Below are 27,917 nucleotides of genomic sequence, written 5' to 3'. Positions count from 1 at the left end.
ACCCAGAGGTCGTAGCACTAAATAACGACCAACCTCCGTTCATGGAATTCGATTTTGATAGCTTTCGATTCATAACAGTACGTTCCCATTTAGAAGATCAAAAACCACCGTCATATCTCCGAGCCATCTCCACCGAGAATCATCTCGTTTAATCCATCATACATATGCTGTATTACTTCGATCCATTTTCCTCTATAGATAGTAGTCGAATGCTTTCATTTTTTTATTATTGTTTTAAGTTGTAAAAGAATCCACGAATCCATGTTTCGATGGCTAATTGACGATATAAATACAAATTCTTTTTCTTCTCTGTAATAAAGGCTCCTCGTGACAAAAGCACAATATCCGTCGGTGATGTATTACATTGGACCGCGGTAAATGTTGCTTCGAATCATCGGGGAAATTAGTTTCAAGCCAGCAAAACATCGCGACCAGAGTTGTTTGTTGAGGGGAAAATTTGCCAGGAAATCAAACGAACAAAGTGTTAAATTGCGTTCACTTGCCAGAAATAAATTCTGCAAACTTTTGTGTTTACATTCAGCCGTTCTCTTTCTGAATAATTTCCAATGGTACGATATGTCTCTCGTACCAAGTCATTATGCGCGGAACAATCGAGAATTTTTGCCGTGGTTTACGAAACAATGATATTTTGAAAAGCCAGGTGCTTTGTCCTAGACTTGTCAGCTTAATTTCATGCGGTCGTTAACGAGACAACGACGTCGTGCTTACGCTAGAAAACATCGAGAGGAACATCCGCGAACGAGGTTATTAAAGGACGACGCTGGTCGTCGATGAATAAGAAGGAAATTAGCGGTCTCGTTTAATGAGCTGAAACACGACGACCCCCCAACATGTAAGAAATGAATGCGGAACGACGTTCCAGGTTGGTGAAAAAGTTTAAAGGAAAAGCAGCGTGAAATAAAGCTTCGAAATAAAATGAAAAAATGTTGCAGAATGTTGCACAAATTCTAAAAAAAATAGTTTGATACAGTCTGGTCCACGTGTATCTATTTTTTCAAACATTCGAAACTATTGAAAAAATTGCCTTTTGTTTCGATAACAATTGATCGAGTTACCAGTTGAAACATTTTCCTCGCCCTTCTATTTCGTTCTCGGCGCAACGTGACAAGTTCAATTTCAGTTACAATTTTTTCCCTCTTTTTAGCAATTTATCGGGATCAGCTGAACAGCACCAAAGAACGGGAAAATTGAAATTCGATTGCCTATTAAATCGCAGTTCAATTTTACCTTTGTAACACGGTTCATTATTAAAATCCTATCGCGCCCAATATCGCGTACCTTTATTCGCGGCAATTTCTGAAACAATCCACGATTGCACTTATTATTTGTAAATAATTCTGATAAAAATTTATGGCTTTTCGAACGGAATTCAACGGAGAGAAAATCTTGGTTAAAAACTTGTCTTGCACGTTGCGGTGTGCGAAGAAAAATCCGATAGGGGAAGCGATTTACGAGGGTTGAATTACTTTCGATCGTCGTGAAACTCGCGTTCCTAGGGCTTATGAGATTGTACTTTATACAAATACGGTTTAGGGCTACAAGAAAGGCTGGCTTTAGGAATTTATGGCTACGTGCACTGGATGGTATCACGGAGTACTGAAGTTTATGGTTCGATAATAAAAAGCTTGTAAAATTTGCAAACAAACGACGTATGTAGTATTGCAAATAATCTACCTATCTTCTTCTTGCGAACTATTTGATTTTCATTTAAATAGAAAATATACCAAATTTTTGACGATTAGTTTGGTAGAAGATTTACTAATTTCGGGAGGTTTGAGAACCCTTCGAAATAAAGCTGATCCCCGAGGGCAAGGATCTTAATACGGCAATAAATAATCCGTTCGCTTACGTCGGAAACAGAGCGCAGATTCGATCTCCGGGATCCCTTATTCCCCAAGCTGCAACCATCTTCCATGCTCGTCTTCGAATCTGTAACATCAGGAATATTCGTTGATAAAAAAGAGAGGGAGAAAAAATCAGCAGGGTCGTGTAACGAAAAGACGTTTGAGAAAATCGAGAAGGAAGCTTGAGAGGGTTGATCCTCGATTCAAATCCCAAAACAAAGCAATTTCCCAAGCATCTTGTTCCTGACAAATCTTGCATGATCCCAATAATAACATCCTATTCCACGACCTACCAGATCGGTGAAGAATACTTTCGAAAAAGAAGGATTCCTATTAAAGTCTCTTCAGAGAAATGAAGTTTGATTATACGGAATAAATGAAAAATTCAAACAGGAAATTCCGTGGAACGTCGCGACAGAAACGTGCGAGTTCGTTGCGCTCGGCTATAAACAATGCAAGTGTTAATTTAGGGGCGAGCCAGCCTAATTAGGGTCGGAAACTAAGGGAGCCACCGGAAAATACATAGAACGAACACCGACCATCGTATTTCCCACGTGCATTTCCAACCTACACTTCATCGTTATCTTCATTTTCCACTAATATTTAAAAAGCTATTATACTTTCGAGTAGCTTGCATTGGCTTCCTTTTCGTCCTTATCTCTTAAAATAAATTTTCCAAAATACTCTTACCTATCCAAAAATCTTTTTAATAAAAACTAGATGATGCAAGTCACCCTAATTTTATCGGTCCCTCGTCCTGAAAATAAATCATCGAAGGATATTAACCCTAGGAACCGCTTTAATTAACTAACCCATGCGATCAGAGAATATTTACCATGGCCGTGATTAGAGAGCAGAGGTATTCTAAGAAGTTGTTTTACGAGGTCCTGTAGAACGACCGTTCGAACTACGAGCCGAACTTTATTGCGGTTTACGCGAACCTTAAGCACCTGACTAGTAACAAGATAACGTGCGGTTCATGGGTCGCACAGGCCACAACGAGATAATGCGATGCTGTAATGGATCGACGTACACACGAAGCTGAAATGTATCACATAAAACGTGTATTAAAATAAAATCTGCTCTGAAGATACCGAATGATTCTTTTTTATTCGCTTCTCATTTGAAATTCTACGAGAGATCTGGAGAACTCGAAGAGATGAAAATTACTTGAAGTACCCTTAACGTCTAAAGTTACACGAATTCGGCCAAAAACATTCATTTCCTAAAATTGCTTCAATTAGCAGAAAGAAATCGTATCCTCGAACTGGCTCGTTTCGCGCCACTAAAAAAAGCTCTGAAAATAAAAGACGCCCTGGCCGGATCAAAATCTCCCCCAATTTCAGCGCTGCTACCCTAATAAAAGAAATCTAAAAGAATCTCTGTTTATCTCTACCGGCTTTCCTTCTGCTCTCTATTTTCTCGCGTGCTCCTCACGTTCGTCGGGCTCGCGTTTTCGTATCAAATGTTCCAGCAGCTTTCTATGTCGATCGATGAAACTAAACTATTCATGTTGCTCTCGGCGTGAAAAGATTTTTCCGTCGCGTCAGTGTCGTTTTTCCGATCCTCTTAATAAATATTGCAGCCAACGATACAGAAACTTCGTTACGTTTCTGCAGCCATTGTTATTGTTGAGACAAACGAATCACGAAAGCATTGAAATTCGCAGAGAAGACACTTTCAGAGTTTAATATTCCAACTTGCTTAAAATAAATTTCGAAATAAATGGACGGGTTCGATAGTCGTATTCGAATATTGACGAGTTAAATACAGAGTCGATTTAAGTTAATTTCCGAGTCTGGAAGGGAAGTTTAACGACCGGAATAACTATCGAAATTTTCTGCTAAACGGATTGTATTGAAATTTCGGGAACGATACCTAGTGACGTTTTCGGTTCGCAGCGTTATAATAGTATAATGCTAAGCGAAACGTGAGCTAATGACTATTAATGAGCGATACTATACAGCTGATTGCGATAACCGTGCGATTGAACTGCGAGTAAGTGCCATTAAATTTATATCGAAATAAACGTGGTTCCAAATAGGAAATTGTAATATCAGATAAATTCTTCTTATTTTAACTTTACTCTTTAAATACAAATTGAATTGTTCCAATATCCCATTCGTCACGACCCTGCGCGTAATTTGAATAAAATTTATCGTCGCTTTCAGTGGTATCTAATAGAGCTTGAAATATGCTTTCACCTTTGTAACTGGTCGATCTTTCTCTGAAATTAATCATTCAGAAATTTGACGGTACTCGCGACGCGTTATTCGGCAAAAAAAAAGAAATATGGCACCGGAACTAGCTTGATCGAAGCGTCGACATCAGTCAATTGAACAGTGTTCCTTCTGGCAGATTGTACAATTTGCTTCGCATCAATGGCCGTGCAAACAACGGGAACACCAAGGTATTGATTTCGATAGACAGAGGGTAGCTAGTAAAGCTGGGTTATCTATCGTTCGAATAGTTGTATTAATTGATTGACCGTAGCGAAATTGCTTCGGAACCTATGCTTTATGAGATTCTTCGATTTAACAGCGATTCGTTTTATTTTACGGACGATTGACTTTCATCGACTTATCGATTCTATATGTATCGCACCTGATACTCTCGATAATCGTTTTTCACTTTACCATCTTTCCAAGTAAATTTTCTTGAAACATTTTCCGAAGGTAAAGAGTTGATTTTCCTTTAAAATTAAGAAATTATAAAGCGATCCATCAGTCTCGCAAATGCATCCGTAAGAAAATCTAGAATAAAGTCCTCCTTCTTTCATCTTCATCGTTCCAAGTTCTTCGAGCAGAAAAATAAGTAGTTTCGATCGTCGACGATGTTCCCGCGATCGTAAGTGGATTCCGATGGATCGAGCGAGGGATAAAAGCGTCGATAAAATACGCGTCGAATCGAATTTTCCACTCGCAAGTTCATCCGTCGTCGTCTAAATCCAATTAGCGATGGAATCGAAGCCCGAGACGCGAGTTTTCTCGAGGAATGCTTGTCGTCCGCCACGCGCATAATAATGCATCGCGTTGAAAAAGAAGGATCGATATATCCGGTGAATCGCAATTACCGGTGACAAGAGAGGAAGTAACGCGGTATCCATCATTTCCTCTTCTCCTCGTCGTCGCGACCTTTGTGTCGTTAGCGAGCTGCTTTTTTATTTTCCCTCGGTTCGTTAACGCGATCGACACCGACCACCTATTCGAACCGCTTGCTTTATGTAAAGCAGAGAAATTACGTGACGGACCGCGGATCGGCCGTTGTTCGTGACGAAAATTAGCTGAAAGGACCGGCTTGGAATCGAGAGAGCCGATAAACTGGAAATAAAATTGAACCAGCTCTAAAATGGCCCGATTTTTATCCTCTTTCATTATTGTAATTATCGCTGGTATTATTTTAACGACTACGTCCACGCAAGGAGATAAAGAAATTTGTGCCTTGTTTGTCCACTGCATCTTGTTCCCAGGTCAGGTATTTATTTAAAACAGGTTGATTGTTCGAAATAACTTACTACCGCGTATGAGAACGTATTACAGCATAACCGGCAATAAAAACGTCTGTAAATAATACGAAACGTTCGCATATGTTTAGATAAAACCGGGTTAACAGGCAATTCAAAGGTTTACGATCCTCCCGCGTTATTCTCCGTTTCCGTGGTCGCAATCATAATATGTACTGAATTTCTTTTTACTACGGTCAAATGCTCTGGCGAACGATTTCGTGGATAAAATCTGTCTTCCCCTCGCTTTACATGTATAAATTACAATTTTTATACGCTTTCCGGATTACGATCCTTCACTTCCGCTGAAAATGGCTAAAAAAGTGTGTTAAGAAACAAGTAGCGATGGTGGAACAAAATTTAGATTGAGAATTTCCAGAAAATTAAGGAGCTATACCAGTGTAACCGCTTTAAAATTAGGTGATATTAGGGAATTTTTTTTTTAAAGAAATATTACATCCCATGTTTTTAAACTTCACGGATGTATTTAGTTACAAATCATATATCTATAGTAATTTTTTGGTACAAAAATAATAAAAAACAAGCGACTTATGCGCTATCTCCCAGGGCTCCAAAAAATAAAGTTGCTCCACTGCTGCAGTGATTGCCGCTGCCTGAGTGCTTAAAATGAAAAATAACAAAAACGCTGTTAAACTAGAAGGTATTCTCCGTACCATGAACTAGGATATTTGAAAAATATCAATATCTAACAAAATGGCGACGTTTTGAAGAAAAGTTTGGAATTTAGCCTAAAAAAATAGTAATATTTTTAATGCCAAATTGAGATTTTTCATCCAATCAAAAAAATCCTAGTTCATGGTATGACTAAACATGTACTGAACACGCTAAAGAAGTTTCGAGTCGATGCAATAATTTGTATTCGAGTTAGAGCTGCAGCAAATTTGAGAAAAACGCGATCCATTGGCGGTAAGCGCGTTTCTCTTTAGAACGCTGCCATTCCTAAACTATTTGAGATTCTTAAAATTTTAATACGATATTCCAGAGAGTATAGACTTTCAAAAAATGCAAAAAAAAATCGATTTTTCAAAAGTTTTACACTGGTATAGCCCCTTAAGCAATGAAAATAAAATCAGAAAGTCCCTCAGTTTCCATCGCGAAGCCATCGATCTTCGAAAGGTTACAGCGAAAAACTGACGAAAGAAAAACGTTGGAAAATCTTGAAGTCTTTCGAGCCGCATATCTGAGAGGAAACGAGTTAGAAAGAGTTGGAGGAAGGTGGAACGGATCGCGGAGGAAAGAGGATCAAGCAGCAATAAACGGACTGCTCCGAGTCGGCTCAGAGTGTCGTAAGAATCTCCGATGACGTGGTCCACCACGTTGCCTCTGGCGTCGTCGTGTATCCCATGATCCCCTTGACGGAAGCTGCCCATTAGCCGGCCAATGATGATGCCAACGGACACCCAGGTCACCGACAACTGAACGCAGCGGTGCCGAGCTGAACCGCGGCACTCACGACAGCTTTCGCCTCTCGACTGGAGCGTCGTCAACGCTAATCGAGACGACGTTTCGTTTTCTACCCGTTACTTTCTTCCTTCCTTCTACGAAGAAGAGAAGAGAAAAAGAATTTCAAGCTGTCGGTCGCGAGGTTATTTCGTAGCTGAAATCCCGCAAGATTCAGCGGGATTCGTTCCCGTTTAATTATCTCTTGTTCGCGTCCCGTGAAATCGAACGTCCCCCTGTCGCTCTCCTCCGCTTGTTTGATCAGCTTCAGGAGGTGCAGCTTCGGCAAATTGGCGATGCGATCCGCGCGGACGGTGCACCGGCGATTAACGCGTACGTGCTGGGAATACTCGAGACGAACGGGGAAAGGTAGAAGCTGTTTGGAGAACCATGGACGGAAGTCTACGTTAGACGGTCGCTGGTCGTGGATCTCGCGTGGACTATGAAGCGTGATCGACGAACGATCGAGGCGAGACGCCAGTAAATTTTTCAAACAACACGGAAGTCTATCAATAGTTGAAGAGATTTCAAAGAAACGTATCGTTCAGGAAGAATTAAAGTTGTTTGTGGATGAAAAGAGTTTCTTATTCCGACAGTGTGTGCGCGCCTCTGTGTGTAATTTGCTTCGTTGAATGGCAACATAGAAAAGTGTGTCGTTATGCTCCCCTGCGTTTAGAGCGAACCCCCATGTTTCGATTAATCAAGTGACCGGTTAAGTTTCTCGATACGCAGTGACATCAATAAGCGATGACCAGTGATTACGCGAACTCGCGTCGTTCTATCGTCTCGCATTTTTCCAGCAGGTTTATCTTCGGTGAAAACGACCGCGTGATCTACATGGATCGGTATGTTTTTCATTTTCGACAAAGTTGGTTAAACAGGTGTGAAAATAATTTTCGAAAGGTTTCGAGTAAAATCTGTGTTCGAAGCTTCTGTAATTAGCTCGCGTTCAATATAAAAATTCAAATTACATCGGAGTGTTAAAAATAGAGGATCCGTTTAACGGTTTTTCAGCCGAGAAGAGTATCATTTCCAGGTATCACTCGAGCGGGTTTTCAAACACTTCATTACGTATACGCACCTGAGCCTAAAATTTCCGCTTTTTAAACGTCATACATCCGTCTCGTTCAAAAATTCTCTTATCCCCAGGAGGCATGTACGCTTGATGGGAAAAAATATACGAGCTACTCATAAAACACAGACGGGGAGGGGTTGAAAACGACAGCTTGCCACTCGAGTTTCGAGGGTGAAAAGTCCAAGGACGAGCGTTTTCTCTACGTTTTTCGGGGATTATCGCATTAACTATACACGGGGATCCCGAATGGAACAAGTCTAATTCAAGACTCTGTATATAAAAAAAGAAAATTATACGTAGATAAAAAAAAATTCGATCAAAAATGAAAACTCGTTTCCTATTTCTTTCCGGCCGCGATTTGTTCCATCGCGATTGATCGATAACGCCTCGAACGTTCATGTTTACCGAAACAGTGTCGTGACGCAAATAAATGACCCGAGATCGAATCGAGCGAGGAACGTTAGCGAGAAAATGTCAAGTGCATAAATTTTCCACCAACAATGCTGCCTCCGCGATGGTTATTTTCCATTCAGATGCGCGAACGAACGAATCGTTAATCCTAACTTGTACGGTTCGATCAGTCTTATCTTTGATTAATTGCGAATGGAGTTCGTTTCGAGGGTGGTTGTAATAAGTCATAGGTGTCGCGGATTCCTCGATTTTTATCAGTGAAAATTAACGAAGCTCTTGGTTTTTCCAGACTCGGTGTACCGGTGCACCGCGGAAGAGCGAACAATGGGTATGAGAAGAGCAGAGGCTAAGTAGCAGGCTGCAGGTACAGGAACAGTGAGGGCGAAACGGGAAGTGTGTGCGTGTGCGTGTGCGTGCCGACTGAGAAGGACAAGAGGGTGAGAAAAGAAAGAAAAAAAATTGGGTGAAAATCGAGAAGGAGAACGGTAACGAGCGAGTTTGAGGTTCGTGGAAAAGGAAGGATCTAGAGAAGACGAGGCTGCGTACGGTCGGGGAAAAGATGAAGGAACAAAGATTATGGACGGTGATTTGCATGTTGTGTCTCGTAATGGGTTTGAGCCTGGCACAAACATCGCAGCTCTGCCCATCGCACGCCGAGATATCGCCCTGTTCCTGCACCTTGAAAAAATCCGGCCTTGACATCGTATGCGAGTTCACCGATCTCACCCACATATCCAAGGTTATGGGCTCGTTGAAGGGAAGAACGAACACGGTGATTTTCTATTTGAGGCTCAGGCATAACAGCTTGCCGAAATTGCAGCCATACGTGTTCCTTGGCCTCGATATTCGTCATTTAACCATTCACAACAGCAGCCTGGCGAAACTCGAGGAATCTTCTCTCAGCTCCATCGGTGAGCTCATCGATTTTTTGTTTCCAACCCTTTCAGTTATTGATATTTTTAAATTTTCTGAATGTTGAGATTTGGACTTTGGTTTTCAACCCTTTTGATTATTAATAGTTGGAAATTTCGTCTTTGGTTTTCAACCCTTTCAATTATTAATAGTTGGAAATTTGGACTTTGGTTTTCAACCCTTTCAATTATTAATAGTTGGAAATTTGGACTTTGGTTTTCAACCCTTTCAATTATTAATAGTTGGAAATTTTCTGAATGTTAATATTTGAACTTTGTTTTCAACCCTTTCAATTATTAATATTTTAAAATTTTCTGAATGTTGAGATTTGGACTTTGATTTTCAACCCTTTCGATTATTAATAGTTGGAAATTTTCTAATTATGGAGATTTTCACTTTTATTATTTTTCAAATTGATTTTTTTTCAAGGGTAGAACTTCGAAGTCTTGATATTCGGGTTTTGAACCCTCGCAACTTTGAATAATCTTCAAAGACAAATGTAATATAGCGATGCTGTTATCCCACAGGAACTGGCCTGACGCAGCTTGATCTATCGCAGAACGCTTTGCTCTCAGTACCATCGAGCGCGTTGAAAGATCTTCAGCACTTACTTATCTTAAACCTGAACCGTAACAAGATCAAAGCGATTCATAAAAAAGCTTTCGAAGGGTTGGACACTCTTGAAATCCTTTCTCTATACGAAAATGAGATTTCCACTGTGGAGGAGGATGCCTTCAAAGGGCTGCACAAGTAAGTTTAATTCCGTTGAAATAAAATTATATCTCTGAGAGATTTCAAGTAGAGGACTCCAGGTTTAGGTTAACGCAATGGTTATTTCTCTAATGACGACCAAAGTGTTCAGAGATTCGGCACGATGCACGAATGAAGATACTTTTGAATTGCAGCAGGAAGCTGAGGAGACTGAATCTGGGAGGAAACGAGTTGAACAAAGTACCGACTCAAGCTCTGCGCACTCTGGACATGCTGAAGAAGCTGGAGATGCAGGAGAATAGGATCACCGCCATTGAAGAGGGTGATTTCGAGGGTACGTCTACTTTCATTTCAATTTTCCATAAAATTGCATCTGCTGAACCCATTTATGAATCGTTTCAAATCTTCCCTTTTTTTTAAATACTTAAATGTTAATTAACTAGACTTTGATAATTAATGAACATTAATTTTATATTGTACGAAGGCTCGTGCATGCACGACCTTTTTCTCTAAGGTCGAGGCAAAGGATGCTTTTATTCTGAGAAGTCGATGAACCGATACCAAGCAAAAGAATCTTCAAAAATAGCCTTCCAGTAGCAAAAAATGGATTTCATTAGAAGAGAAACGCTTCTGCCTTTTCAGGTCTGAAGAGTCTGGATTCGTTAGGGTTGGCTCACAATCAGCTTCGCGAGGTACCCGCTCGTGTGTTCGCTCACTTGACGCAATTAAACTCTTTGGAGATGGACGGAAATCAAATTACCCACGTTGATCCGGACGCGTTCATCGGTCTCGAGGGTAAGCGAAATATTGATTCCACACAATTCCTTTAAAGAATCAACTCTACGCCGTTCCAGCACCTTTGATGCGAAAATACGCTTCGAATAACCAAACGACTATCGGTTCTCCGTTAAACTTGTATGTCGTGGAAATTTACTGCTTTTCTAGTTTATTTTGCAGCGAAGAGGATCCGATGAGTGATAAAGTTTTCCAAATAAAAATTAGGAGCATGCGCTAACTTTTAACCGAGTTTCTCGGTCGTTCGAGTCAAAGCAATTACACGAAACGTTGACGAATACTTCAATTTAGATTATATAATATTACTGCGTTAATTAATAAAGTACTTCAGTTACGACTTTTGCGACCACTTCAAAATTATTGTACGTTCAAACGCTGATTCAATAGAGATAACCATCGAGGTTTATATTTGAATTTCATTACAGAAAATCTGCAATATTTACGGCTGGGGGATAATAATTTACATGCAGTTCCGAGCGATGCGTTACGACGTCTTCATCGACTACGGCATCTCGATTTAAGGGCGAATAACATTACCGTGCTCCCGGAGGATGCTTTCACCGGATACGGAGATTCCATTTCGTTCCTTAATCTCCAGAAGAATCTGTAATTTCACTTTTAATTCTGTGAGGATAGTTCGAATGTTGTTCGTACACGTGTTTCTCACGAGATCTATCTTATCTCTGTTCAGGATCAAGGTGTTACCACCGTTGGTTTTTGAGAACCTGAACTCTTTGGAAACGTTGAATCTGCAGAACAACAAGCTGACGCAAATACCGGAAGAAGTGACCGAGAATATCGTCGACACCCTTCGACACATCGATATCACAGGTAAATTCGAGCGAGGGCAAAGTATCTCTTCGTTAAACATTCGAGTGCAATCGAATTATATTCCCAAAGTATCGATCGATAGGGTTGAATAGAAGGAACGTCATTATTTTACACCTTTTCAAATTCCAATTAAACTCGGAACCCTTTCGACCTACAAATGAACAAATTTAACGAGCGAACGTGCAGACGGTGATATTCAATGATTCGATTACTGTCAAATTAGCTGCAATCATCGGCGACAGTGACACAATTAGAAATCTATTGTACTGTTGAACTATTCAGACAATCCATTGATCTGCGACTGCGAGCTGCGATGGTATTCCGTCTGGCTGGGAAATCTACGGGACAAGGACGACGAAAGAATGTCGAGGAAACGAACGGTGTGCACGATGATCAGCGAGCACCGGGAGTACTCGGTCCAGAATCTACCTTTGGAGAGAATGGGCTGCGTCGGGAAAAACGCTGGGCGAACCTCGTCAGCTGGCAGTAGCTGCATCTACGTCGACGCGATGTTACAAATGCTAGCGACTGCTATTGTTCTGTTTTAATTGCGTTCCCTTCAGACACACGACCCTCGACGATCTCAGCCTCCTCCGGCTCTGATGCGAATCCGTTTTTCTGATCAAAGAAACGCGAGAACCCGCGCCGGTTTGTAATCCTTCTCTTCGTTGAATCCATCGTTCCGTCGTCGAGAAATCGTGCCACGATCGCGGAGACGTGACACGATTCTACGATTAACATGTTTATTCATGGTGGAATGCTTTTTGAAAATCAATAGCTCCCTTCCTGGAGATTTCTACGATTCATCAAAGACTCGAAAGGATCTAGTCGATCGTTTAATTGTAAGATACTTGTTAACCGAGGTAGAGGAGTTAATTGAGAGGGAAATACATCGCAGTAGCAATATTGTACCTTGTACAAGATAAATTAACTCAGCTTCATTCGCTCTTTGTTACAGTCACGAGGGGAAATAGTTCCTTCTTGGTTGAAAAATGACTCGGTTAACAGGTTAATCCGTCGAATTGATGGTGATACTTTTATCATGATAATTTTATGCTCTAGTTACATGGATTCAAAGTGAACAGCAGTCGACTAGTCTCTCGGGGTGTCAGTCGCGATTACTTGCAGAATGTTTCATTGTTTTATTTGAGGAATGATATATCTATAAGCATCTTGATTATGATCGACGAAGGGATGGAAAACCATGGGTGAAAGGATAACGAAAAAAAAAAAAATATAAACGAGGGAATCTCGATCGAGACGTGCGATGAGAGGGTGAAACGAAGGCACCACGACATCAGGATTATTATCACGCGAGCCTTTTTTCACCGAACGTTACATATCAAGATCGTTGCCAAGTATTTTCTGGATGTCTGTTACACTCGCGATAACGCGAGACGCGTAAGCATAACTCGATAGAAAATTCGAATGTCTGTAGTTTAGTCGTCATTCTATTGGTCCACGGACATTCATCTTAATACATATCAACGCGTTCCCGAAACGTTGGGACAAGTTATTAATAATTTCTTGATGTTACGTTTCGTACGTCACAATCTCGTCGTAGTTTGCATCGTGGATCATCTTTTTCTTTTCCACTGTTCATTGTTGTAGAAAGTAACGGGAATGATCATCTGGTAGACGAATTCATAAATCAAGATTTTGAAGACTATTTCGATGATAGTCGAATAATTAAAGAACGAAGGAAGAAAATTACACTAAAATTACGCTACATAATTCAATTAAAACTTTAGATTGATAAAAGTATCCCTAGTACTCTTTAAAAAAAAAACAAAAAAAAACAAAAAAAAAACAGAAGATTCAGTTCACTTGAAAAGTGTCAAATTTTCATTCTCTTTTATACATATATTTTTTATAGAACATTTCAACGCGTTGAAATTACGTTCATGGTGAAAAATATTTTTAAAAAGTGTATCGATACGAGTAAAGCAATCGTATGTAATCGATCATTAGCCATACCCTTTTAGAGGCGTAGTCTTTACCATTAAATAGATCTTGAGATGATTCCGGTTGCTTAACTCCATTCACAAAGGACCGACCGGTCGAAATGGAATAACGACTGCTGATGAAACGTAATGTACTCAACAGGAAACCGACACTTGTCAATTCCATTCAAATGGCTTGGTAGCTTATGTTTCGTAGCTATACTGCTCTCTTAGGACAGGGACGCTTACACGCACACACGAGAAAATTACATCGTTGTCTTTCAGCGAACGAAGACGTTGAAACGATCTACGTATGGCGTACGTCGCAGTAAAGCTTTTGCAACTCGAACCCGTATCATTTTTCAACGACTTATAGCTTCGGTTTATTTGCCTATCCCTCTACTATTTTCTTTCTTATTTCAACAGCGCACAGATTGTGACGTGCGAACAACGGCTGCTTGTATTTAGAGTTGCGAAACGTGTTCGAAATTCGCTTAGAACGGCTGACGTCAAAGAAGTCTGCAATATTTTTCGATGAACGTGAGAAATTAGATTAATTACACGAAACGAAGAAAGTATGAGGACAAATCCTGTACACCTAATGTTATATTATCAATTAGATGTATACTTGTATATCGTAGAAACGAGTTTAATACTCTGTCACCAGTACGGTAGAACCTGCGTTATTGAAATTAATAAGGAAATTAATTTCTTTTGATAATAGAACATAAACTGAGGATAAGAAAAATGAATAGCTTTGCAATAGTCCATCTTTCACTTCAATAATTAATACTACATATTTTTATTTTCATTTGCAATAACTTGCAAATAACTTAATAGGAGATTTGAATACCGCAGGTTCCACTGTATTTATTCTAAAACGCTGAAGAAAAAGAAAAACATATCGTCGAACACCTTTCGTAGACTGTATATCGCGCGAAACAATATTATTGAAGATACGTTCACAGAACGTAGTGGTTATTAAAGCATTCACGTGGAAAGTAAATTGTGTTTTACAATTGATTAGATAGGTAAGAGAATACTAAGATTAAGCTATATTAATTCTACGAATAATGTTGCATATCGAAGTTAGATTAACGATATAACTGGTACGTTGTAACGCGAATTGCCATTCCAAGATAAATCGAAGGAGAATAATGATAATAAATGAAATAGTTATGTCCAGATAACTATTGCACCATAAAAAAAAAAAAAAAAAAAAAAATAGTAATTTAGAATCTAATGAAGATTAGTTACTCAGTCTTTCGTTTCATTAAGAAGCTCCATAGAAAGAGTAAAAGTAAAGAAACAACATTCTACTTCGTAGACTGTATATCGCGCGAAACAATATTATTGAAGATACGTTCACAGAACGTAGTGGTTATTAAAGCATTCACGTGGAAAGTAAATTGTGTTTTACAATTGATTAGATAGGTAAGAGAATACTAAGATTAAGCTATATTAATTCTACGAATAATGTTGCATATCGAAGTTAGATTAACGATATAACTGGTACGTTGTAACGCGAATTGCCATTCCAAGATAAATCGAAGGAGAATAATGATAATAAATGAAATAGTTATGTCCAGATAACTATTGCACCATAAAAAAAAAAAAAAAAAAAAAAAAAAAGTAATTTAGAATCTAATGAAGATTAGTTACTCAGTCTTTCGTTTCATTAAGAAGCTCCATAGAAAGAGTAAAAGTAAAGAAACAACATTCTACTTCGATTAAAGGATAAGGCTTCGTGTTGATATCACACAACACACACATATCATTTATACGCCCAAATTTTACCTGTAAGATAATGGTTAAATTATAGTGATTTAAGACTTCATTGATATAATCTTTAAAGATCGTATACATATCGTGAACGTATGAGATTTAAGAGAATTTATTTGTTAATATATATATATATATATATATATAATATATGTACGTTACGTATAATATACACACATTATTACGATCATCAAAGATATATTATATACCTATATATTATATATATACATATACGCATTGGATGTTTTTTCTAAAAAGTTTCATCGATATGAAAATATAAAGTTACTGATTGCATCCTGTTCTTTCAAGCGAATAATCAGACTACCACTGATCCTTTGTTCTCTTATTTTCTCATAATGTAAGAATACATGTTTTAAACGTCGAGTCTATTAATTGAAACTCTGAATTGTAGTTAAATCGAAACGATACGCCCAGTGGAATTCTCTGCAGGCCCTACATATAGCTTAGGATCCGCAGCTGGCATATCGACAACCTTTCAAACCCTTATTTTCATACGAATTCATCTAATAAAAGGAAATAATTCCCTCGAACGACAGGATGCAAAGGGACATAAAGTGACGAAAAAAAAAAAAAAAATATCAGTAGATACAGAAACGAAGAATAGTAACGTTAGCATAGATGCACATATACTCAGTGAGGCAGGAGTTCAGATCCCATGATTAAAGACTGAATCAAAGGGTGAAAGGAAAGTAGAACAGTATACAAAATATTCGCTCTGATTTATTAATCTGCCCTGTGTATAATTTATCAGCGACATTGTATTATTTTGCAGCCGCAAATTGAAATTTCCTTTCGGTACATGCAGTGTCAAATACACTAGCTTTCTGTAGGGAAAAATACAGTGCGAAGAAAGGAGACCCCATCAGTCGTTTTAATATTTAATGGCAGAATCGAGTCTATCGTTCATTTTAATCATTATTAAAGAAACTTATTTGTTTCGAAAAAAAAAAAAAAATATCAAAATATATAATCGTTTGGTGTAGCCAAATCTAAAACTAACTCAGGCATAGTGCACAAGTAACTCTTGATTATTGAGTACTGAGGACTCTTACCCTTACATTTATTTCCCTAGAGAAGGATAATGTGCTCGATAGTGTGCTATTAGAATTTTGTTAATATATTCATAGAGAAGAAATAGAGCAAGGGACTCCTGACTCATGTAGTGAAACATATCCCTAACTTAGGTGATTCGTAGAACGATGAAACGGGTTAGTCGTTCCGAGACACCCGAAGAACCATGTCGAGACATATCTCTGATGGCCGTAGGTTTTCGTCTCGTCGGCTACGTCGTTATTATTACTAATTATTATAAACGGTATTTTTGTACAGTGTCTTACAGTGGTCGAGTCGTTGCAGGCGCAGCCGACGAGCCGTTCACGGCGTAGCCATATATATATATATATATAATAGAAATATATACATTATACATAGGATTTATTTCGAATTACATAGCGCGTAATACTCTGGGAACGTTTCTTCGGGAAATAAAAAAAAGTTCAGCGAGCCTGCAAACAAACGCGCAAGAAGAGAATCTGTCGAGTGAAGAATAAGAATAAGAAGAAGAAGAATAACAACGGAGCTTTACTCTGCCTGTTTCTCTGTTTCTATATCGAACATGTACGTCTTCACTCATATGTATCTCGGTGCTCTCTTATATACTGTCCGCTTCGTTAACTGTTGAGGACTCATTTTGGACATTTCATTCTTGACGAATTACTGTATACGCTGGTGTAATACACACGAGATACACACAAGCATATATATACATATACGTACAAATAATTTAACGATGATTGAATCACATACGAGTACTACCTGTGTACCTATATCTTATCCTCTCTTTAAGTATGATTAAGCAATTAATCTGCATAAAGGATAGAAAGTCCGGTACGAAGTATAAATATGAGAACGAAGGTAAATATTGGTCCACCTATATAAATATATATACATACACGTATACACATGATCGAACAAATCCTGTATGGAACATACATGCATCGTGCACACGTACACATACGCGACAGAAATTTCATGCCTAAAACGACATATCGGTGTTGCAACGTATATAATATATAAATATAATGTAAAACACGAATATACATAAAGTTTGTCTGTATATGTCTATAAATATTGTTACATATATATATAAATGGTCATTATACGATAATTATTACGTGATATGTATTATGAAACATCTTTTTTCTCGCGATACGGGCATCTATTCAGATTCTAATGTCTATATGTCATTGTTTATTATATCGTTAACAATTAACGTGTATATGTGAACTTTCAGAACAAATAAAAAGTACCTAAGCATACAATTCTGATTTTCATCTTTATTTTCAAATCAGCACAAGACTGGAAAATTCTTATACATGTCAGGTCGGTATGCAGAAAGCGCCACTGAGGCACCGGGGTCCCCGACACCCCGGATGCCATAACGTTGATACGTAGAGTATCACCGGTACTTCGGGGTCCCTGACACCCCAAGATGATATTTGGTCGGTGCGCAGAGAGAGTCACCGGGGTCCCAGACACCCCAAGATCATATTTTCTTGGTGCCTAAAAAGAGTCGCCGGGGTTCCTGACACCCCAAGATGAAACACTTCGGTATGCAGAGAGCGCAACTGATGCATCGGGGTCCCTGACACCCCGGATGCCATAAGATTGATACGTAGAGTATTATCGGTACTTTGGGATCCCTGACACCCCAAGATGATATCAGGTCGGTATGCAGAAAGCGCCACAGATGCATCGGCGTTCCTGACACCCCAGATACGATAACGTTGATACACAGAGTATTACCGATACTTCGGGGTCCCTAACACCCCAAGATGATATCAGGTCAGTATCCAGAGGGCGTCATTGATACGTCGGGGTCTCTGACGCCCCTGGATCAAATCAGGTCCGTACGAAGAGAGCACCGTCAGTATAATTATCGTGCTCTAATTTCTTTCCGGAGTTTATTTAATTTACTTTATTTATTTTCTTCTATTTTTTTATTCAAGAAAAAAAACCTCTTCTAAAAGAGGGGATCGCTGGCGCTACTTATCGGCAAATATCAGAAGATAATTACCGACTTACCGACTGATTGTCAACTTATCGATCAACTGTTTGGCAGTCGATAAGTTGACGTTCAGTTTCCACTATTTTTCGATAGGCAGCGCTAGTGTTTCTTATGTTTCGGAACATGGATCGATAAGTCGAGTAGTTTGAACCGTTTTTGTATAGAGAACGCTACGGTTGAATTTGAACTCCTTTTTAGGGGTGATTTGATTGTTCAATTAAATCATAATTAACGCTTGCACAGCGTCAATAATATAACAAATAACTACTAGCAAAATTTATGATTATGTTACTGTAATAGTTGTTTAATTATTTCTCAAATATAAATGATTCTGTGCTCTAAAACGAGTTGAATGTTCACTCGAGGTTGCCTAAAAAGATATTTAGCATCAATGAATAGAGCCGTGTGTAATACACGCTCGATTTCTCTTCCTTTTTGCCCTTCTGCGAAATCGAACAACGTACTTCTACAGATGGATTTCGGTGCAAAAAGGGCCATCTTTTTTTTAGAATTCGATATGGTATTTGGTCAGGATCATTACGCGGGGATGCACAGTAAACCTCTGAATTTAACGATTGAGATATGTATCATTATATTTCACCAATGAAATTGAATATAATTACAATGAAGCTCTCATTAAAGCACAATTACGTACTCGTATCAATTACAGATATAACAGAAATTTTTAATTATTATTAAATTATAATGCGAAAGTGCTTGTAAAATGATTTGCTGAGCAGTTACAACGAATCAGAAACTTAGATCTTTTTACTCATCAGTGATTCATCGATGATACTGTTATTCACGACACACGTTTCCATCCAAGTACATCGTTACGCGATTCCGTGTTCCATTACCAGAAAATATTCAACCGGAATGATCCATCTGAATATCCTCTCATAACTTCGCGGAGCTACACCAGCAATATCAGACCTATACTTCCACATCGATGGCAAGATAACCTGCTCTCCCCATATCAGTGTTCTTCAACCTGGTTTTCCATTGGAAAATCGCCTAACAGTATCGTTAAAATCGAACCCCAAAATGAAAGTTAAAAATTCATACAGATCACTTGCGTTAATTAAAAAAATTTGAGTATGATATATTTTCATTTCAATTTTCATGGTTCATCAAGAATCTGGAGCAATTTTATCAACCCCCTGAATAAAAATTGAAGAACACTGCCCTGTGGAACCCTCGTGTCGTGGATAGACGTCGACGTCTGGGGGATATTAAATTTATTTCAGTGATATCGTTAGACATTACAAATGATGTTTAGTCCTGTTGAAACCTTTCGATCCGTATACAGGAAGATTCAAAAGAAGTGGAACAAAATTGATCAGACAGCTATCACTAATGATTGGCATCGCGAATTGTAATAGAATTCTAACGATCTATCAAAGTTCTATTTCTCTTTATTTTACTTCGAGTAAGTAATTGTTTTCTGAGTGGAGGAAAAAATGATGAAAATTTATTACACTTATTTTAAATCACTCTGTACAGAGGTCTAATGGGAGCTGTATTTTCAAGAGATGAAAGCTTCAACGCGCGTCTAATCGGCTTCATTATGCGTGCAGTAAAGAGTGCATGCTTAATGCTGATTAATTATTCGTCGGCAGTTCGTTTAAACGAGCAACCGCATTGCTATATCGCTGCTCCTCGATTTCGTCCTTTCTTTTTTAGATCTCGAGGTGGTCTGCTTCTTAAAAATTAAACGCATTTAACATGACAACTGACAATGATTATTTAGAAATCGATCGAACATTCGATTGCCGCGTCGAGAATTGTTAAACGATAGCCGAGACAAATGGGACACGAGGTGAAAAGAAGGCGGCCGAAGAGGGTGAGTTTAAACTCGGCGATTTTAATTAATGTCGCTCGCTCATCGACGATCCGCTTTACAACGGCACCCCTTTATCGCGACACGAGATCTTTCAATCGCGTGGAAACTTTCCACGTTAATTATTTCACCGTCGAAGATTCCTGCGAGGTGAGTACGACGCCGGTTCGAGCGGGAAAAGGAGCGAGAACCGAGGACTTTTCGAGTTTTCTGCTAGGATCGCAAGAAAATTCGAAATTGAACGGGGCTGAGAAAAAGTTTCTTTGTTTCGCGGTGGAAATTTTCAGAAAAGTTCCGCCAGTTAACCGAAGACGCATCGTTCCGCTCCCTAACCGGAAGGAGCAGCGAATAAATTCCAAGCTCATGTTCCGTTTTAATTGCACCGCCGTTTCCGTTTCTCTCTTTTCTTCAGGAGACGAACAGGGCACCGAGGAAATTCTGGAAAACACGTACCGCGGACCTATCAAATATTTTACGCTAATTGTAGCGAACTTTGGGCTCGTTACGTTTAGGCTCTACCTCGTAGAGGAAAATTTCACCGTTTAACAATCTCCATTATCTGATCAATTTTTTTCATAAATATTGGTCGACGTTTTACGAAAGGTTTTCACGATCACCGTGTCGTGAGATACGTTATTACTTTTGCACTTAACGCCTCACGTGCAGCTGCGACCACGAACACCTAACTTATTGCTTCTAATACACACCTCCATAATGATTTTAATTAAACTCATGGATGTAATTGTCCGTTCAACCAGTTTCCCTTTGCCGTTCGCGGTTAATCTAGTCAAATTATTATTAAACATTATTATCAAATTATTTTTACCGAAACGCTACCGGTATCCCAAATGATAGCTCCACTAGCCACAATGTGACACACGGACCGGATGTGCTCAAACGATTCACGCTCTTGTCAATTTAAAAATGGTCATTTGTTTTCCATTGGTCGTCCGTTGTAACGCGGACTCTGTTCGTTCGTGCGTGATGTTAACAGAGAAGAGAATTCGGTTTTTCACCCCCCGTACCTACAGAGATTATTCTCGTGGAGGGTTTCTGTGCAGCGTCGACATGCACTTACCCTCGGATAGACAGACAGGGTTCCTAAAGGGTGATCCCATGACAGTAATCCGATACTTGACCGATACAGGTCGTTGCGTGGGATATGAAACACGTGTTTCCGTGGGCGACCGGCCCCGCCACTTTTGGAATATTTATCAATATGTAGCCGAAAGCGACGCCGCTATGTTTCCATAAAAATACCTATTAAATATCCTGCTCGTTCCGTTCTCGAACATGTACCATGAATTTTTCAATTTAACGCACAATTGCTCGCGCAAAACGCCATTCCAACTAACTGGATATACTTTTTGTTTTTGTTTCATCGCTTACAATTAGCCGAACGAATATCGTTTCATTTTTATGGAGTATGAATTTGTTGTAACAATAATTGGCGGATAAATCGAACCATTTCTATCGTTGAAGAGGGTTGAAAATATTCAAATCACGATTGGTGAAAAATAATAGGGTATTATTTCGGCAGAGTGGGACTTCATTTATTATTATTATTGCAATCATTGAACGACTAATTATTAATTAATTAATTAAATATTGAGATATCGAATGAAAATAAATGTATTTTTAACTATTCCTAATCAGATTTTTGCTTGTGCCCCACTCTGCCGAAATAATACCAATAATAGAATGTTTTATAATACTTTTGTGTCGTCAAATAACGTCGGACTTGATATCTTTCAAAATGAGCCAATTTTATAATTCTTACCAGTTATTTTAATTTTTACACAGTTGATGTTAAAAAGAATAATTGTTGATTTTTCAGAATTATAACACGTTTCTTGAACATGGAGATTGCGAAAGGAAAGCGTTATGTAGAGCGTGGCACAAGTGTTTTTCGACGGTGGAGGATTCTTTAGGGTTCGCTGTCGAGCAAACCACGGAAGCTCGGTCAGTGTCTCGGCCACCCTCGTGGCGTGCAGGTTTGCGAGGGAGGAGACTCTGCTTGTACCCGGCATCCCCTCTAGATATATACATACGTATCCCCCTCCTCCTCTATCCCTCTCTCGACTTAATGCCAGTACGAGCGCGCGCTTTCCAACGACGCGTCGTGTCGGCCGCGAGGGACGATCAGTCTGTTCTCCACGTTCTCCACGCAAGGACGATCGACGCCGGCAATACAGTCCCTCTAATCTGTAACACGAACTTTGACCGCGCTCCCGCTGCCTTCCTCGCGATCTTCTTATCACCAGCTCGATGACGTACGCGCGATCTTCGTCAAGTTCCTCGATCGACGTCCGAGCGAACTTCAGTAACGATTACGTATCCCCCGCGTTCGTACGCACGATTATTCCTCCGTTTCTTCTCGATCCCCGCGTATAAATATTCGTTCAAATTTCATCTTACTTTTCTATAGAAACATCGTGTTCATTATTCATTTATTCATTTTCCCGCCTTCGTCCATTTTGTCGCGGATGAAATCTGTTTCTTTGTCCGGGCGAGAATAAAACGCGCGTCTCTTTCATCGTTTTCTTATTAATTTGTCTGTTATAAAAAATCTGGAGATGTGATCGGTGATTATCGTTTCGAGAAATAATTACAACTTTTCCCAGTCGAGTGGTGAAGTTCGAGTCGGTGAACGACAGGGTGAAAGAGAAAACAGTGGCAAATGAATCGGTGTAAACGGTAGTACGATTGGTCTTTGATGGCCTAGGGTGCCGATAGAAGAGACACCCCGCTCGTTGTCGTTTTCGACCGATCGACGGTATCGAGATGAGACTGCTGTTCTTGGTTTCGATCTTCTGGCTGGCGTGCCGATGCGCCGATTCCCGGGCGGTCCACGCTCATTCAACGGAGAACGAGTATCGAAGGCACAGGCGTAGATTTACCGTCGACCAACTGCTCAACACAAAGTTCCCTCATGGAATCAGCGGCGATCTGGATGTAGACGTTTGTAAAGCTGGTAAGCGGGGCAACTTGTTTCTGCTGTGAACAGATATAAAAACAACCTGTTCCAGTTTTACGTGGATAGAAATTAGAAATTTCGTGTTTGTAATAATTGTATTAATGTTAAGGGACAAAAGCTATCGCACCATTTGCTACTCGTAAGTCGGGGGAATTTAATACACGAATAAAAGGGGGCAGAAAACAACGTAACTCGTATTCTGTACGCGCGCTTATGTAAAACGGATCAACGCGTTCCGCAGTGAAAATGGTAAAAACGTACACGTTATCGGTATTGTAGTAGATAACGAAGAAATTTTCCTCTTTTTCCATTAGTTTGCGTAATATGTGTTGCGAAATAGCCGGCAGTAGGAGATACAATTACGGAGCGGCATCGTTGCGCTCGACAGAAAATTTGCATGTTATTGCAAAATATTGTCCGATCGCCGGCGAAGTGCGATTAAACACGCGTTATTCGGAATAATCGAGTATATCGCGGCTTCGTATTTCGTGAAAATCCCGATCTCATCTGAGCGTTTATCGAATTTCAATTAAAACAAACTCCCACTGATAACGGTCCTATCGCAGGGATATGAAAAATATAAAAAATGAATACCCAGAGGAGAACTAAAGAAACGGATTCTTTCTGGTATTAATCAATTAAAATCGTCGTTTGTTTTCTCTATAAGTAATTGCGAGAAATTACAATTGTCTCCATTGTACGCAACCGCAAGGCCAGCGAAGATAGGAAAAATTTTATCGAATTGTTCGAGCGAATCAAAGACGAACGTTTGTTTATATCGTTGACCATTCATTCCATTTCTCTGACGGTGGTAGAGCGGAATGAAAAGCCGATGCTCGAACGACGTTGGGCTAACTAAGACACGCAACCGAAATCGGTCTTACGCTTTCGAATTAACGAGAGGACGAAGGAAGACGGAGAAAGCTGAAGGGACAAGCGAGATTGGCCAATCAAGAAGGAACGCGGCTCGGTAAGGGCCACTGACCATTATTGAAGCAGCTCGTCCTGCGGCGTCCGATAATCTTTCCTTCTCGAAAAGAGCCACGATGCTCATTGTGCCTAACAGACTACGTGGACACTCGAAGGGTCCGGGATCGTTCGATGGGCTGAGGCAGAAAGGACCTTTCCTCCTTTTCCCACTGATTATTCTGGGCGTGCCTTGGCAGAAGCTCGCAGAACACTACCGAACGGAGAATGAAAAATGACGCGATCATCCTTCCGACCAGGGTGTCAGTCTAGCGTTGGAAAAAACACCAACAGACGAATAAGGAATCCATCTTACCCACGGTTTTGCTCCATTTTTCATTTATCTTCTCCCCGAAGAAGAAAAGGGAAAACAGAAAAATTAATTATCAGAAGGAGCTTTAATTTGGAAAGGAAAGACGCATCTGTTTGATCGAACTCGAGATTAATCGATGCGCGATCGAACTTGCGAACTCGGTATTCGGTACTCGAGATAAAAGGGCTTGATCGATATTTTTCCTTTCCGTTTACACTTTGCAAATTTTTCGCTAACAAGTGCCCTTCGAACGAAGAAAAGTGCTCTCTCCACGTGAAAAACTTTCGGCCAAGACCGGAATAAAATTTCCCTACCTCCGGTCTTAGAGAACCGTTTTTTGTAAATGATATCAATTTGCATACTTGTCCTATTTTCAGCGGAGACGAGTGTAAAACAAAGCGTTCGTGCCGCGTTAAAAAGTAAAGGGACGCTCGTAAACATCGCGGGGAATCTCGTTGAAAACGTGACGAAGAGTTTGAGCTAACAATTGCAAAAATTACGCAAAGTTTATCGAGGTCGGATGAAATTGTCTCGCGAATGGCGCCTTTCCGAAAGAAATCTCAACTTTCCCAGCTTCTTTTCGTCCGGGAAAGGTCGCGGTAGATGTTATAATAATCGATGAATGGGTTCGTCGTTGGATACTTCCTCCGTCGAGGACAAAAGGGTTTGCTATTGCTAATTGCTGCTTGTCGAGAGGAACAAACGATCGGCTCTCTGTCTCATCGTTTGCAAGTTCGTTCGACGAACCGGTGAAAAGAGAGCGAGAAAAGGGGCTTTGAATTATCCCTCTTTCACGGGAACTTTCAGCAATTTAGATTAAGATCAACCACCGACAGGATAATGCCTTGAATGGCTACTGTTGCGGACAACTTGTTATATCTACCTTACGCTTGCTTCCTTAAACGGTGGCTAAGGAATACTGATTTTCGATTTTAATCGATACCAGGTCAATTTAGACCTAATGAAAAGAATAATAAACGGTATTATTTGAGGGTGTGAAAATTACCCTACAAATCAAATTGTGTAAATAAATTCAGCTTGAAAAATATATATTTTTATTTTAAACAAAACGATGCTGGATACCACTATCGAACTACAAATCGCGTACAAGTTTATTCCTTTCTCTGAAAAATTTCTCTCGCGCGCTACTAAATATTTTTATCGCGCATTCGTGCACACAGTTTAAAGTTCTTTGCAAGTACACATATTTATCTATCAGGCTACATCGTCGATGTACTATCTACGTGGTTCTCTCTTTTTCTTTCGAAGATAGCAATTCATCGTTTCCTAAGTAATAGAATTATGTACATGTTTTTATTGACCGTAAGCATCAATCAGTGGAATCGATAAATGAATTACAGAAAGCAATAGAGAAGTAAAGAATAACAGGGCACGCTACGATGCCCGCGGCTAAACGATAATATTCATTGATTTTCAAGAACGTAATCATCCACAAGTTGAACGTACTTAATGTAAATAAGCGTGGAACGACGATAATGCTCCGGCCCCGCCGAAGATGGAAACGAATTTATTAAGTCGGCAACACCGAGAACTTGCTAATAAATATTCCCGTAAGTGAAACAATTTATCCTCGTCCGATTTAAATAAAGAACGACGTCGTTCGCTGTTGGACGACCCCCCGAAGTACACCGTTCATTGGGTGCTACGTTTCACCTATCTCGCTATGATGTCGATTTCATTGTATAGAAAACAATTTTTTAGCAATAACAATACAACGTTTCAACAATTATTTACGTTACAGTATCCCCTGTGTAAGGGATGAAAATTTCATTCCAGCAATTTTCACTTTTTTCCTTTTTTTTTCATTTTATTTTAGAAGTCAATGAAAAATGTAAAAAGCAATCATTTGTTATATTATTATTTAATATTATTGTTTGCTCGGTTGCGAATGGCACTGCGATGGTTACTGAGAAATTCGCGTAGGGTGAAATTTCAGCCATCATAGCCTTTAAGGGTGCCAATCATTGTACAGCTTACCCTACATGTATTTTCTTTTATATCGACCGAAATAGTAGAAGCTCTTAGAAGGAAAGAAAAAAAGAAAAAGGATGGTACTTTCACGAATGAGATGTAAAATTTCAGAAATGTGTTTTCGCAGATGACCTTTCCAACCGCAGAATTTTTTCCGCGGTTACCTCTGAATTTTTTCTTCTCATTAACCTCTACCAGCCATTATAGAAGCAATTATCGACGACTGACTTTTTCCTATCTGGATTCGCTGGAACTTCCATGAAATTACCACTCGACGGAGAAACGGGAGATTTTATTTCCCCATATCGATCTTCTCCAAGGTTTTTTCATCCCATGCCAGCCTTCCCATAAAGGTTCCACGCCATTTTCTTCGATTCTCCGCCGCTGGCCCGGTGTAATTTCATTTTGAAAATCCACCGTTCGAGCAGAAGGAAAGAAAGAAAACTCTTAGAAAGCGTTAACACGGCAACCTCGATTATTAACGTGCGCGTTGCCGCTTATTATTCTTTCCCGCTCTATTAAAGATCGCGAAACGAAATCATTTCGCACGCGTGATGATTAACTTAATACATAGCCTGTTTTGAATATAATTACAACTAATTAATTTCACTTGATCAGTGAAATTTTTCAAACGCATACAAATTTTCGAAATTTCTCAAATCCTGTCCCCTTGGATTTAATCAAATTTCAAACTTTTACCAGATAATAAGAGTTTCAATTAAACAGCAATCATCAAATTGAAACGATCAGTAATTAGAGTGATGTAATCGTTAATTGTACGAGAAATTTATCGCGGCCTACCCTCGTTGCTGCTTTACAATTAAAATCTTCAACGTTTCTCGTTTGCGGAGTACGCTTGTTACAAAATATGCAACGCGACTCCCAAGAGAACCACTCTGAGCTCATTGGCCGGGTAAACGCTCGGGCAAATGACACCGAAACACTTTCTGCTATCTCCGCATCCCTTGGCTTGCCATATCTTCTCCATAAAAAAAAAAAACCTATCGTATCGGAGCGAAACGAGCATCATAAATCGCGCGATCGATACACCGGTAATATCGTATAATTGCAAAATCTAGATTTACCAATTCAATTTCAACGATGTTCCGAATTTTTGAATCGTCGGAAAAGAAATTAAAAGAGGGTGCTATTGAAATTCTTCGCGAAATGTTGCTCCGCGTCTTAACCCGTTATTCGAAGAAAAGAGAAATTAATGAAGTTAAAGATCGAAAGGATGAAAAGGTAGGAAAGGAAGGAGGCGAGAGGAAAAATCTCGAAGAGCACGGCTGCCGACGAGGCCTAGGCCGCAATTGGGACATGAAAAGCAGGTTCCTCGAGCGTGCATCAGTCGCGTGCACCGAGACGCATTATAGCGCACGCGAGTTCAACGATACTCGAGCGGTCAGTCTTTTCATCGAGCAGAGTCCAAAGCACGCAGAACGGTACCTCGTGC

The 27,917-nt window shown here is 39.6% G+C and overlaps 2 protein-coding genes and 1 long non-coding RNA gene across 7 annotated transcripts in view; 2 read left to right on the top strand and 1 right to left on the bottom strand.

The window, feature by feature from the left end:
* LOC114875637 (leucine-rich repeat-containing protein let-4) overlaps window positions 1–14,512 on the top strand; it is a 79,908-nt gene extending 65,396 nt beyond the window's left edge. For 2 of the 5 annotated variants that reach the window (XM_046290172.1, XM_046290171.1), the window contains 7 exons: window positions 8,604–9,225; window positions 9,754–9,976; window positions 10,132–10,271; window positions 10,580–10,732; window positions 11,158–11,338; window positions 11,424–11,563; window positions 11,846–14,512. In XM_046290172.1, the coding sequence (XP_046146128.1) occupies window positions 8,874–9,225; window positions 9,754–9,976; window positions 10,132–10,271; window positions 10,580–10,732; window positions 11,158–11,338; window positions 11,424–11,563; window positions 11,846–12,111 (1,455 nt within the window). In that variant the 5' untranslated portion in view covers window positions 8,604–8,873 and the 3' untranslated portion in view covers window positions 12,112–14,512. Of the gene's footprint in view, window positions 1–6,863; window positions 7,674–7,761; window positions 7,865–8,363; window positions 8,470–8,603; window positions 9,226–9,753; window positions 9,977–10,131; window positions 10,272–10,579; window positions 10,733–11,157; window positions 11,339–11,423; window positions 11,564–11,845 lie in introns of those variants that run through there. The other 3 variants (XM_029186117.2, XM_029186120.2, XM_029186119.2) reach the window with 3 other exon arrangements.
* Window positions 14,513–19,001: 4,489 nt separating this feature from the next.
* The window catches only part of LOC114875627 (tolloid-like protein 1), a 39,448-nt gene continuing 30,532 nt past the window's right edge, over window positions 19,002–27,917 (top strand). The window contains exon 1 of the mRNA XM_029186110.2: window positions 19,002–23,190. Coding sequence (XP_029041943.1) covers window positions 23,001–23,190 — 190 coding nt within the window. The 5' untranslated portion in view covers window positions 19,002–23,000. The remainder of the gene's footprint in view (window positions 23,191–27,917) is intronic.
* LOC114875635 overlaps window positions 23,131–27,917 on the bottom strand; it is a 37,849-nt gene continuing 33,062 nt past the window's right edge. The window contains exon 3 of the long non-coding RNA XR_003789266.2: window positions 23,131–23,213. This is a non-coding gene — a long non-coding RNA (uncharacterized LOC114875635). The remainder of the gene's footprint in view (window positions 23,214–27,917) is intronic.

This window comes from Osmia bicornis, chromosome 2 (genome assembly GCF_907164935.1).
Source record: "Osmia bicornis bicornis chromosome 2, iOsmBic2.1, whole genome shotgun sequence".
Lineage (NCBI taxonomy): Eukaryota > Metazoa > Arthropoda > Insecta > Hymenoptera > Megachilidae > Osmia > Osmia bicornis.
This window is presented reverse-complemented; position numbering and strand designations above follow the sequence as displayed.